General features: G+C 44.2%; 1 protein-coding gene across 1 annotated transcript in view; it reads right to left on the reverse strand.

Annotated features, from left to right (window-relative positions):
- Positions 1-11,278: 11,278 nt before the first annotated feature.
- Positions 11,279-14,664, reverse strand: part of Slc25a17 (solute carrier family 25 member 17) — a 37,987-nt gene continuing 34,601 nt past the window's right edge. Inside the window, exon 9 of the mRNA XM_034517511.2 lies at positions 11,279-12,140. Coding sequence (XP_034373402.1) covers positions 11,993-12,140 — 148 coding nt within the window. The 3' untranslated portion in view covers positions 11,279-11,992. The remainder of the gene's footprint in view (positions 12,141-14,664) is intronic.

Consider the following 14,664-nt stretch of genomic DNA (forward strand, 5'->3'; position numbering starts at 1 on the left):
CCATAGCAAGCAGGGATGAAACACACCCAGAGCAGCTAGCAGCTGGTACAGGGTAGCTGCCTATAAAGCAAAATCTAACAGTGTTTAAAGGTTGAATAAAAGCAAACTGAAGCCGGGTAAAGCTGTTCGCATGTAATCCCTGCACCTGGAAGGCAGAGGCGGGGGAATCAAGGGTCTTAAGTCAGTCTAAGCTATACAGAGACTCTGTCTCAAAAAGTATGAACTAATTAAAGAAATCTGAAAGCTGAAAACATCACAGTACAGGAATTATCAAAACATAAACTCTGTGTATGTGTGTGTGTGTGTACATGTGTGTATACATGTGTGCATGCAGGTAAGTGTATGTGAGCGTGGCAACTAAGAAGTCAAAGCTGGGTCTTTCTCGGTCTCTCTCCATCTTATTTTCTGAGACAGGGTCTCTTGATGACCTGGTGCTGGCTGATTAGGCCAGGGTGATCAGCGAGTCCTCTATGATTCTCCTGTCTCTGCCTCCTTGGCGTTGAGAAAACAGGCAAATACCACTGTACCTTGGTTGTCATCGGACTTCTGGGGAGCCACACTCCTGGTTGTCTTACCTACTGAGCCATCTCCTTAACCACAATATAAAAGCCCTTTAATTAAGATAGATTCAAACGGAAAACAATCAGTATCATCTTTAGCCAGAAGCAGTCAACACCATGAGGGCGTGAGATGGCTCTGTAGGGGTGTGTGCTCGCCGCCAAGCCTGACCACCGGAGTTCAATCCCAGGTCCCACACAGTGGAAGGCGTGAAGGACTCCCACGTATTGCTCTCTGACCTCCACACATGCGCACTGCCTACCCGAGGAGGCCGGAAGAGGGCCTGGGCTCCCCTAGGACTGGAGTTACAGACAGTTGTGAGCCAGCACGTGGGTCCTGAGAGTCAAACTGGGGTTCTCTAGAAGAGTAGCCAGTGCTCTAAATCGCTGAGTCCTCTCTCCACCCCAATACATTGTTTTTAGTAATGTTCGCCTCAACCTCCCCCTCACCTCCCCCAGGATCTACCTCCACCTATCTACTCTGCCTCAACTTCATGTCTTTTAGTTCAAGGCCAATCTGGTCTACATAGCAAGACCCTGTCTCAAAGACAACAATAACAAACAAACAAACAAAAACCCAAAAGAAAACAAACAAAAGAAGACAGAAACCTAAAAAAAATATTGACCTGTAGCTTCTCAGCTGGGGGTCAGGGCTCATGAACCCCTTCCCGCTCCCGCTCCGTTCTAGCTGTTGACTGGTTGCATCTTTTGTGAATGCAGTGATCCCTGCTACCTCCAAAAACAGTTTCCCTCTGGTCCTCTCCAACTTTTTAGCCTTTCTTCCCCTTTTTCCTTGATAGTCTCTGAACCTCAGTGTATGTGTGCCCGTGCGTGTGTGATTGTGTATGTGTGTACATGCATGTGTGTATGCATGTACATGTGTCTATGTGTGTATATATGTATGTGTGTGTATGTATGTATATGTATGTGTGTGTATGTATGTATATGTATGTGTGTGCATAATATAGACATCCCATTTGTGGCTGAGCATATGTATGTGTGTATGTATGTGTGTGTGTATGTGTGTGTGTATGTGTGTGTGTATGTGTATGCAATATAGACATCCCATTTGTGGCTGAGCCATGCATATGTGTGTGTGTGTGTGTGTGTGTGTATGTGTGTATGTATATGTGTGTGCATGTGTGTGTAATATAGATATCCCATTTGTGACTGAGCCATGTGTGTGTGTGAGATATAGATATCCCATGTGTATGTGTGTGTATATATGTGTATGTATGTGTATGTGTGTATGTATGTGTGTATGTGTGTGTATGTATGTGTATGTATGTGTGTGTATGTATATGTATGTGTGCATGTGTATGTGTGTACGGGTGTATGTATGTGTGTGTATGTATATGTATGTGTGCATGTGTGTATGTATGTATATGTGTGTGAATGTGTGTATGTATGTGTGTACATGTGTATGTATGTATATGTGTGTGTGCATGTGTATATGTATGTGTTTATGTATGTGTGTATGTATGTATATGTATGTGTGTGCATGTGTGTATGTATATGTGTGTACGTGTGTGTATATGTGTATATATATGTGTGTGTGCTGTGATATAGGCAGCCCATTTGTGGCTGAGCACTCTGGTCACTTATTCTTGCACTTTGATCAGGACAAGGTCTGAGAACTGCACTGGCCTGTGGATTCAGAGGTGAGAGTGTGCAGGGTGGTTTGACACTATGACCATTGTTGTGTTTTTGTGGGTCAGGCACTCTTTTGAGCTGTACTCCCAGCACTTTAAAAAAAAAGATTTCTTTTCTGCCGGACAGTGGTGGCGCACGCCTTTAATCCCAGCACTTGGGAGGCAGAGGCAGGCAGATTTCTGAGTTCGAGGCCAGCCTGGTCTACAGAGTGAGTTCCAGGACAGCCAGGACTACACAGAGAAACCCTGTCTCAAAAAACCAAAAAAAAAAAAAAAAAAAAAAAAAAAAATTTCTTTTAAACTATGTATATGTGTGTGTGTCTGTGTGTGGGCATGTTCACGAATCTCACATGTCCAAAGATGTGTTGGGTCCCTCTGGAGCTGGAGTTACAGGAGTTGTATAAGCTGTCAGTCATGGGTTCAAGGAACCAAATTTAGACACTCTCTCTGCAAGAGCAGTTCACACTCTTCACCTCCGGGCCGTCTTTCTGGTCCCACTGTGGGCAGCTTGTAGTGTTCTGCTGTTGTCTTAAAGAACATCTGAGGGTGCGGAGCGACTGTGCAGGAGTTCTGAAGTCAGTCCCCATCTGAATCCCCTTACTCACAAAGTACATGACTCTAGGTGAGTCCACGCTCTCATCTGTTCAAGGGAATGAACTCTGTATGCTTGGGCGTTCTTACAAGGTGTGCTGGCTGGTTTTATCTCAACTTGACACAGGCTAAAGTCATCTAAGAGGAGGGATCCTCAATTTAAAAAAATGTTTACATTAGCCAGGCTGTGCTGACTTAGGCCTTCAGTCCTAGCACTCCAGAAGGCAGGTGAATCTTTGAGTTTGAGGCCAGCCTGGTCTACAGAATGAATTGCAGGATATACAGAGGCTACACAGAGAAACCCTGTCTCAAAAAAATGAAACAAACAAACAAACAAACAAACAAACCAAGCAAACCAAACCAAATCAAACAAACAAACAAAAGCTTTCATCTATCCTGGTCTACAGAGTGTGTTTCAGGACAGTCAGGACCACACAGAAGCTCTGTTTTGAACTGTACCCCCAAATAAGTAAATAAGTAAAGCCTCTATAATAATGTCTAGGGTATTTTCTTAACTCCACTTGTGTGGCAATAACCTCTACCCTCTGACCCACATCTCTCACCAGTTATAACCTTTACCCTTTGACCCACACCTCACCAGTTGCCACCCTATAACTGGAAATTGTCATTTTCTTCTTTTCTCCCACTTAAACCCTAGAAAGCCTTCCTTCCTGCTCAGTTAGGCCCACTGAGCAGCTTCTGTGAGAAGTGCTGCACCCCACAAACATTAGCATGAATACAAAGCCTTTTTATTTAGATAGCTGCTCCAAGCCTGGAGCATCTCAGCCAGTCCACATTTTTCCCATGTATAAATGCCTTACAAGTGAGCTTTCTATCGACTTGGTTATTCTGGTAACATTCAACTGCCAGGTAATCAATGCCTGGCCAGCAGGATCTCTCTTAGCCCTGTGGCATTTGGCTCCATAAAGCCACTACTGTTAGCTTTTCTAAAGAGCACAGGTGAGTCACTAGCTCAGCCAGTGACTCTTGCTATTGAACACAGCCTGTTACTGAGTTACTGATAATTTCAGGGAGGGAAACATTATTGGATTTGGCTTCTGTTTTTGTTCTTCTCTGCTTATTTATGATAAATATTCAACACTCATTACTGTCTCCACTTTTTTTTTTTTTTTTTTAAGAGGAATACTTCACAAATCTGTGTCACTGTGATGGCTAGTCTTGGTCGTCAAACTAGTCACCTGGTGCAATCATCAGTATTTTCTAGAGGAACAGAAAAGAACCAATGGAATAAAGAAATGTATTGAAAGAATGTATTAAATAGCCTAAGAGATGGAGAACCCAGTAGTCGCTCAGTCCTTGCAGCTGGGTACCTCAGCAGTTGGAGTAGCAGGCTTCAGTCTAGCTCATTATAGGAAATACCATGATTGATCAGCAATTGCAAACGTCTGCGTGAGTCCTGCCATTATGGATATCACATTACCTGAGTTGCCCATTAGAGCCAGACTGTTACAAACAATGCTTGCCCTGTCCTGCCCATTACAAGTCAGACCGTTATAAACAATGCTTGGCCTGTCCTGTCCATTGTGAGTCATGCTATTACAGACACTGCTTTGCCAGTGCTCCCATTATAATACCTACAATCCCTTTTGCTACTCCGGTGCCCAATTAAACACATTGCATTTAATTCACCCAATTGAGCACAGCATCTCCAACCCTGGGACCTGGCATGAGGAGAGCAAGGACAGAGCTTGCACAGGAGCCCCTCACTGTTTTCTGTCATACAGCATTAGTGAAGGGTATGTCTTCTGATGTGATTTTAAACAACAAATTCACTCAAGCATTCCAATTTCTCTGAGCCTTAAAAAAATCCTTCAACTTTAAGCCAAAAAAAAAAAAAAAAAAAAAAAATAGCAGGCATCTCTGGCTCCTTCTAGCAGTACAGCTTTTCACAGACACTCAGTCAACAAATCAAATAAACTCTCGGTACCTTTAACTGTACTAGTTTCAATAGTAAACCCAGCATCTTTGCCCAGGACTCATATTGATAAACTCGGCCTGCTCTAGCTTCATAATCCTTTGCCTCGATACTCACTCCCTTAAAATCCATTCCCACACATATTCCTCAGATGTCTGTCTGAATGAGTTAACAAATTCACTGAGTTCATTTGTGTAATACAGCAGGCAGTGGGGAGGCATCCTCTGCTAAGGATGAGGAGACTGTTTCTTCAGGCAGACTGAGCCCATGAGCATCTGAGGATTCAATACCAATCTCCATAGGGTCCTTCCACACATCACCACCCCAAGTCACAGGATCCTATTCTTTTATGACCAGAGCTCTTGTTTTAACTGCTGGCACGCTCAGAGGCTGGGAATTACATCTGCACTGTAAGCCAGCTAATTGTATAAGGAGGGCTTGGGTTTGGTTTTCTGCAAGTTGAGTTCTAATGGCTGCTGGCTTCTCTTCCAGGGCACACTTAGGAACCTTTAGATTGTTGATGCACACCTGGGGAATCATCAATTTTATTACTCAACTCATTTTTTTCCTCGTTTTCGTTCATACAAAGACACCAAAAGGAAGCAGGTAGCATCATTACTTTCCCATGTTCAAAGGTTTTCTATAAAGTCACTAATGCTTGATTCTCTCTCGAGAGGAATAAGGTATATCGAATGCATTTATCTTGCGTACTTCTTTAAATCACTCGCACTATGGACTTTCAGTGCTCTCCATGCCACCCGAACAGTCTTTAGCAACCACAGGTTTCATCCAACTGGGAGATCCAGCTCCAGACACCACAAAGCCCATTAGAGAAATTCATCCTTATAATTCTGTTTCTCCAGAACCATTCCTGGTACATTCCTAGTCAATGTTTTCTGGATATATATATATATATATTCACATATATAACATGTATATTATATACACTTATATGTGAGTGTATCTAAAGAAATTACGTCAGCTTACATAGCTTATATTGAAGTAACTCCAACCACAAGGCTTGGAGCCTCAGCAGTCCCAATCTGATGCTGAAAACTGGAGAGTTTCTAGAGAGTCACTGGTCTTCAGTCAACAACGGAAGCCTGGAAATGTTAGCTGTGATATCAGCAAAGGAAGCAGCAGCAGCCACCTCCTCAACAGGGAAACTCAGCAGCAAGAGGGAAGCCCTTAAGGGCAAAAGGCAAATAATCTTCCCAGTTTTATTTTATTTTTTTGTTTTTGTTTGTTTGTTTTGTTTTAAATCTGGAATGCTCCCAGAAGGTGCTGCTGCACTGTGGGTGGGTCTTCCCTCATCAATTAAGGAAATCGAGACAACTCTACAGGTGACAATCCCTACCCGGTGACTGTAACTTGTGACAAACGGACATTAACACCATCGATCATGCTGGGAAGGAGGGACCCTCAGTGAAGCCTGCCTGGTCTCCATCAGAGCGTCCTATGGGAATGCCTGTGGAACTTTTCCTTAATTGTTAACTGATGTGGGAGGGTCTGAACTACTGTGTGTGGGGAGATATAGGGAAAGGTGACTTTTGAAAAGCCACACTAAAACCTACTGTTCCAGAAGCTTCCTAAAAACCTATCAAAGGATTTAAATGAAGCCACCATATCATAGGGGAGGCAGTGGCCCAACTAGACATTATATATAATATACCAAGTAAAGCCTCAGTGTCAGGAATGGTATTCATCTTTCTGAGTCATCGGTCAAAGGGGCCTCATAAGTCCCCCAAACGTTAGAGACTGTTGCCAGTGCTGCCACAGGCAGGTGGGCCTGGGCTGTATAAGAAAGCTAGCTGAGCAGGCCGGAAAGCTGTGTTCTTCCATGGTTTCTGCTTCAAGTTCTGGTCTTTGAGTTCTTGACCCGAATTCTCTCAGTTATGAACTGTGACCTGGAAGTGCAAGATGAAGCAAGCATCTACCTCCAAGTCGCTTTTGGTCGTTGTCTATCTCAACAAAAGAACACAAACTGTTAACAATCACCCTGCACAGGGCCCTGCTAATCTCTTTATCTTTCCAGTTTTACTTTCCTCTGAACCAAGAGCCTGGCTTCTCTTTGAAAAACATCATATATTAATAGTGTCCGATGTAGGCTCCACCTTGTGGAATGGGCCTTCAATCCAGTTTTTAAAAAGTGGTTGGCTACACCCCTAATGCCTGAGTCACTACCACCCTAGTGCGTCTTGTAGGCAGATCACTTGTGGAAAGCTGCAGGGCTGATAGCTGGGTGAGATTAATCATTACTTTTATCCCCTGGTAGCATGGAAAGTAACTTCCTGCACTGTGAATGCTGGTCAGTGGGGTGAAGCTTCTAGTTGGGTACCAAATGTAGTGGCACAGGCCTTTATTGCAGCACTTCACCGTTAACTCCAGCACTCGGGGTAGAGGCAGGTGGAACTGTTGAGTTAGACGCCAGCCAACTTGATCTATATATCAAATTCCAGGACAGCTAGGGCTACATAATAGACCACGTACGTCTCAAACAAACAAAAAAAGCACACCTACTCTCCATCTCCTTTTCTCTGGAAGCTCTCCTATTCCCTCTTGGTCCCTGGAACTCACTCTGTAGACCAGGCTGGCTTCAAACTCAGAGATCTGCCGCTTCTGTTTTCCAAGTTCCAGGATTAAAGGCGCTGGACAACACACCCAACATTTAGCTTTTTTGTTTTGTTTTCTTGTTTTTCTAGAAAGAACATAAAATTGGGTGGCTAGGAAGTTGGGGAGGATCTGAGAGAACTTTAGAATAAGATCTAAATGCTTTGTATAAAAAATTTTAAAAACAATAAAAAATAAAAACATGGCACATCAAAAGAAATATTCACACTGGGCAGTGGTGGCGCATGCCTTTAATCCCAGCACTTGGGAGGCAGAGGCAGGCGGATTTCTGAGTTTGAGGACAGCCTGGTCTACAGAGTGAGTTCCAGGACAGCCAGGACTACTACATAGAGAAACTCTGTCTCGAAAAAACAAAAACAAACAGAAAGAAAGAAAGAAAGAAAGAAAGAAAGAAAGAAAGAAAGAAAGGAAGGAAGGAAGGAAGGAAGGAAGGAAGGAAGGAAGGAAGGAAGGAAGGAAATATTCACAATGAAAATGAATAAAAAAGACACAGAATACCCAAGGAAAAGAGATTTCTTGGTTAAAACAGCACTTACTAAACACAAATACACAACAAATACCATGCCAGTGCTTGAGACCCCACACATCTGCCTTTTGCCCTCAAAAGTAATAATTTCACTTGACAGAAGAGGACACTGGCTTTGAAGGTGAAGTGATTGATCTGCGGCCACAAGGCTAGGATTACATGCTAGACAGAAACTGAGCCTACAGCTGGCTCAGAATCCAGAGTGCCTTCTGTGAGACCAGTCATACCCAGACAGAGATATCCCTGGTCAATATGGCAGTAATAGTTACTTACCCCTGATGTTTATCTGGTTCTAACAAGGCACACAGTGTGACTTCATCTGACACTAGTGATCACCCCACGGGTTAGCTTTATCAAGAACTTTACTCCTGAACTGGAGGGATGGCTCAGCGGTTAAGGGCTGTCCCACCAGAAGACTTGAATTGAATTCCCACCAGCACCCACATAGTGGCTCACATCCAACTGTAATTCCAGTTCCAGGAAGTCCAGTGCCCTTTTTTTGGCCTCCTTGAACAAATGGTGAACAGGCAAAACTGTCATACACACAAAATAAAGCAATATTGAGAGGCGGCGGGGGCGGGGGATATATTCCATGCCACAGTTAAGAAAACTGTTTCCTGAAAGTCCGGTTTGAGTGACAATCTGTCTAATCCTGGTACCTGTTCTCTTAATCTCCAGAATGCAGGAGACTCACTTCTGGCCTTGGGTCTACCTAGGCCAGTCCTCTTGACAGTTGTATTTCAATTTCCTTGTTAATTAAATGGGGCCATTGTTACTTGTCCCTATCTACTCCACAGAGATACTGGGTTGACAAGAAGAGAAAAAGCAAAAGCTTCAGACGGGAAATTGCTGTACAAATCTGGATACAGTCATGAGTTCCACTCAGTCCCCACAGCACCATCATAAAGGGACGGAGCTGACACCATTGGCTCTCACACACCCTCTGAAGTGGGTAGGAAGTATCATTATCTTCACTTATCAAAGAGCGGAAGTGCAAGGAGATGTGAGTTGGTGGCAGACCTGGGAATAAAATCTAGGATTTCCAACTCCCACTTCTTATGTTCTCGGGGTACAGTCTAGCTCTTAGAGTTCTGAGTTAATTGTAAAATAGTCAAGGGTAGAAACATCAGAGTCCACTTCAAAGCAGAGATTAAATGCTCACAGAAATTAACACTTCCACAGCAGTGATGTTGATGTGATCTCTAAGGTTCTTAATCCTCCTAAGTCTAAAGTAACTACACAATTCAGGAGGAGGAGAAAAAAAATCTCCATTCCTTCTAATGGACACCAGCACTTTATCATGCTCAATTAACCTGTTACTAACTAAAGGCTACAAAGCTGGGTGTTATCACCTAGAAAGCCTCATCACTGAACTGCCTCTCATAAGATCAGAGAAAAGGGGGCCAGGCGCGGTGGTACATGCCTTTGATTCCAGTATTCGGAGGCGCAGACATGGATCTCTGTGAGTTCAAGGCCAGCATAGTTTACAAAGTGAGATCCAGAACAGCCAGAGCTACAAGACCCTGTCTCAATAAAACAGAAGGACCAACCAACCAACCAACCAACCAACCAACAAAAAAATGAAGTATCAAATACATTCTCACATCAGAAACACTTGAGCATATTCTTCAGCATATTCGTCAGTTTAGAGATCATTGTATCATGTGACCCCATCAGCCCCCAAGATCAACACTCAAGTATCAAGGTGAGCAGCAGAACTAAAGCGGTCGTGAAGGCACACTAGCACCTCCTAAATCATTTTCCTCCTCGATGGAGCCCGAACGGTAGTCTCGGGGTTCCACCCAAAGACCTCCAACAGCAACACCCAAACCTTAAAGTAAAATAAAAAGTAGTAGTGGCAGAGGGGTGGGGGCTGGGGAGACGGCTTAGCCAGCAGTGGCTGCATGAGGAGCTGAGTTCAAGCACCAAGATCCATGCAGAAATGCAGCCTGGTGAAGCATGCCCAGCTCTAGGGAGGTGCAATTGGGTGGATCCTGGGGGCTGGCCAGCTGCCTAGTCTAGCCAAATCAGTGAGCTCCAGGTTTAGTGAGAGACTCTGGCTCAAAAAGGGGGTTGGGGGGGAGCCTGAAGGGGATAGCCAATGGCAACCTTTGGCTTCCACACGCAGGTGCACATTTCCCCCTGCTCCCACCCTCGCACATATACACATACATTAGTAATGGGACCAGTTCTGTCCCCACTAGGGAAAGTGTCCAGTCAAGCTCGCTTAATTCTTGTTTTCTAGAATGCCCCAACCCCCTTCAGTTATTTCTGGTTTAATAACCACACACTGTGAAATCATCAAAGGAGTGGGAAGAGGAAATTTCCAGAGTCTGAACCCACAGAATCCTCATTACTCTCCAACTGACTGAACGACAAACGTGACAGAAACCAAATCACAAAGTCAGTTATTCTACTAAGAGGAAGCCACACTTGATTTTGGCGAGGAGGCTGAGAAAAAAAAAAAAAGAATTCTAAAAATGTAAAGAGAATTTGCTTTGTGGGTAGCTTGAGCTATCTGAATCTGCTCCTGCTGTGTGCTCTGAGGGAAGGAATTGGCGACATGGGACTTCCAGATTTCTGAGAGGCCATCTTTTCTATAACAATGCAGTTTTCCTTTGAGAGAAATATTTATCTGGCCTCTGTAATTGAAGCCAATCCCATCTTCTGTTGGGCCCCTGGCCCTATGATCTCTTGAACTTTATTATAGAGGGGAACTGCCTGGGGATCTTGTTAAACTACAAAATATGACTCAGGAGGCCTGGGCTGCAAGCCTAGCCTGCTCTCAGCTGATGCCAACGCTACTGTTTGGTGGGCCATATTTTATAGTAGTAGGGCTCTAAGGAATGTTTCCAAATGGAAATAACCTGCATCAAATTCTTCTGAAATACAGCATCCACACAGAATCTACAAGGGAAGAGGAGAGCATTGCAGAGACCACACAAGGTACCTGCCTCCCAGCGCCCTGTACAGTCTTTCTCTAACCACCCGGTTGCACTGTCTCTGTTACTGTTCTGTGGCTGAGATAAAACACAATGACCAATGCAACTTGTAAAAGAAAGCACTTAACTTGTGGTAGGGTGTCGGAGGGATAAGGTCCATGACTGTCATGGTGGAAAGGTGGGCAGGCATGGCGCTGGAGCAGTGGCTGAGAGCTCCCACCTTGAGGCACAATCACAAGACAGAGAGACATGGTGTGGGCTTTGAAACCCCAAAGCCAGCCCCCAGTGACACACCTCCTCTAACAAGGCCACACCTAACCCTTCCCAAACAGTTCCACCCACTGGCACCAAGCATTCACATGGGAGTCCACAGGGCCATTCTCATTCAAATCACCACACACACACACATTTAAGGCCTTAATAAAGAGCAACTTTCACGAATGTTTTGTGTGTGTGTGCTGACAATTTATTGAGGCTTATGTGATTGGAGCTTGCACGAAAGGACATACAACATCAAGGCTTTTTTTGTACTAAAAGACAATTTGAAATAAATATGTATTAAAAAAAACTATGTCAAACACCAATGAATAATTGACATTTACAAATCTTAAGAAAATCATTTAGGTTAATAATTTTCATTTCCCCCACAAAATAAATAGCTCTCTTTAAGCAGGAGGAAGGAGTCAGACAGAAATAAAGTCATGCCCATGGCACAGTCATGATGTTGTTCTCAGTGAGGAGCCGTTACCAAGACAAGACAGGAGTATCTGAGGAGAGTTATGCTACTGAATCGTCTGGAACCCAGGAGAGCTTTAGAGAAAGAAAACAAGAGGTAAAGTTGAGAAAAGCCTCAGATGGAAAGTCCATTCCCCTTGAGGAAAATGAATGAACACCCACAAACTTCCATTTTCAGGGTTTCAGTATCTTCCTATCAGTCTAACCTCTACCCCCGACCCCACCGAATCCAACCAAACACCATAAAAACACCAAAAAACTATAAAAGCGATAGGCTTAGCTGGCTATACTCCGTTTAGCCTTTGATGCTTTTACAGCCATTGACAGGAATGTCTGTGGTGTGGATGGAGCCATCGGGAAAGGAACTGTGCCTCTTCTCTCTGTGCAGCGCCTGCGCCTCCACACTGTCCCCTGGGCGGGCCTCAGTGCTTATGTGTGCTCTTCAGGCCCATTACGGTGAAGGTAGCAGCTGTCAGTTTCTCGTACACAAGGAACATGAGGGCGGCTGTGAGCACTGTCTGCAGCAGCTTGGCTTCGAGGCCTTTGTAGAGTCCCATTATTCCAAAGCGCCTAAAAAAATAGATTTTCTTTGTAAAAATGAGCTCTTGGGTTAGATCTGCTGCTCTGATAGCTTCTCCCTGAGAGGTTTTCTCTTTAGCATCAAAACAAGCAACAGAGGTTTTCAATTCCAACACTCTACTGCTGGAGTATTTCTTAGCTTTGAAACTAAGGTGGACAGATGAAACTCAGTACAGGGGTCCATTGATACTGTCTTTATTACAGCTGTCATTAGCTAGAGGGTGCTAGCTGCACTAACAGGATGGAGACTCTGAAAGCTTCTGAAACCATCATAATGCCCAAGCCAGAGATCTAAGAATACGTTTAATGGGCCCCCAACTCCAGATATTTCAACATAACAGCCTCCAAGTGGTAGGAAAGCCATTAATTGGTTCAGATCATTTTAACCTCAAACAGAACTAAGGGAAGAGACAGAAACAAAGAGCTGTCTGAACCTCAGACTGCCTGTACATTTGGTCCTAGGGCTCAAATGAAATTCACCAAGCACTTGAGTCACCCAAACTGCTGGTTACAATACAGATCTGCTAGCCCAGGCCAAGAATATATGACTCATTAACTTTGGGACAGGACTCAAAGAATTTGCATGTCTAACAAGCAAGCTCCCAGGTGTTGAGGAGTGACATGCTAGCCTGGGACCAGCACGTAAGAGCTCCTCAGACAAGAATGTATTGGCTAGAACCAGAAACCCAAAGCAAATAATCACTCCAAAGCTTTTTGCTGAGAGTGAGTTAGTCTCTTATGCCAGCTCAATAACAACTGCAACCTATGGATTGACGTTAAAACTAATCAAGCTAATTTATATATGTGCTGTGAAAATTTATTGCCAGGTAATCATGTGAAACAGGGTGCAAGACTGGACCCATGCCAGACTTTCTTTCACTGACTACCCCTGCTCTTCAGGGTGACATCACCCAGGGCTGCTGAGACTGCAGACTCTGAGGCCACTCTGCAGGGAAGGTGCAGATCTACGCTGTGACAAGCATTTCAGCTATGTTTCCTTTTTTTACAGATAGGGTCTTCATGTAGCTCCACCTGGCCTCAAATTTCTTATGTAGCCAAGGTTGTCTTCAACTTTTGGTTCTTCTACCTCTACAGGTGTGTACATCACACCTGGCTTCAGGCAATGATATTGTGCTCAAACCTTTGGGGTGTGTCTGTGTGTCTGTGTCAGCGCTTAAATCTTTTTTTACACATGTAAAGCCCAGAGGTTGACTTGAATTTTTCTTTCCAAGAGACAGGGTTTCTCTATGTAGCTCTTGCTGTCCTGGAACTCGCTCTGTAGACCAGGCTGGCCTCCGACTCAGAGATCCACCTGCCTCTGCCTCCTGAGTACTTGGGATTAAAGGCGTGCGCCACCACTGCCCAGAAGACATAAGCATCACTGTCTACTGAAGCCTACCTTGTTTCTTGAGACAAGGCCTCTCATTGAATCTAGACCTTGCAGTATTGGCTAAACTGGCCAAGTAAACCACCAGGACCCACATGCTTTTGCCCACTGGTGCTACAGGGATGGGTATACACTGCTACCTGGGTTTTTATGTGGGTGCTGGACATCTGAACTCAGGTTCTCATGCCTGCATGGCAAACACTTTATCCACTGAGTGTCTTCCAGACCTTCAGGGGTTTTTCTTTCTTTCTTTTTTCTTCCTTTTCTCTTCTCTTTTGAGACAGGGTTTCTCTGTGTAGCTCTAGCTGTCCTAAAGCTTGCTCTGTAGACTAAGCTGGCCTTGAACTCACAAAGATCTGCCTGCCTCTCTGCCTCCCAAGTGCTGGGATTAGAGATGAGCCACCACCACTACCACACCTTTTAAAAAATATTTTTATTACTTAAAAATGTTTTATGTGTATGATGGTTTTGTCTGTATTTCATATGTGTGCAGTGACTGAGGAGGCCAGAAGAGGGTTTTGGCTCCGCTGGTACTGGAGTTATAGCTGGTCTCTGCAGGCACAATGTTATTGGGCACTGTATACCGATCACCCTATATTATTCAAATGCTGCTTCCTCTGCTCCCACGTCTGCTTGCAATCTGGACGAGGCACTCTAGTGCTTATCTAAGCATCTCCTGCCTCAGCGTTGTGTAACCATTGCTCCCATTTATTCTCTGACTTGTCAATAAAAGCTGATCAGCCGATGGCTGAGCAGAGGAGAGAATAGGGGGGGACTTCTGATCCAAGCCAGGGGAGGGAGGAGAAAGGAAAAGGGGAGTGTCCAGAAGAAGTCACCATGGAAACACACCCGACCAGAGAAAGCCAGAACAACTCGCTAAAATGGAAGTATCTTGGGGATTTTGGTTGAGAAGTAGTCAATTAGCTTAGAGTATTAAAACAGATTAATAACTGCTCAGCTATTGTGCTATAGAGCTTGATTAAATAAATCTTATAGTCTCTGTCTCATTTATTTAGGAGCTAGCCAGAATAAAGAAAAATCAACACTTTTAAAATTACAAAGTGCCTTGTGGGTACTGGAACTGAACCCAGGTCCTCTGCAAAAGCAGCCAATGCTCTTAACTCCTGA

The sequence above is a fragment of the Arvicanthis niloticus genome, chromosome 13, assembly GCF_011762505.2.
Source record: "Arvicanthis niloticus isolate mArvNil1 chromosome 13, mArvNil1.pat.X, whole genome shotgun sequence".
In the NCBI taxonomy this organism is placed as follows: Eukaryota; Metazoa; Chordata; class Mammalia; order Rodentia; family Muridae; genus Arvicanthis; species Arvicanthis niloticus.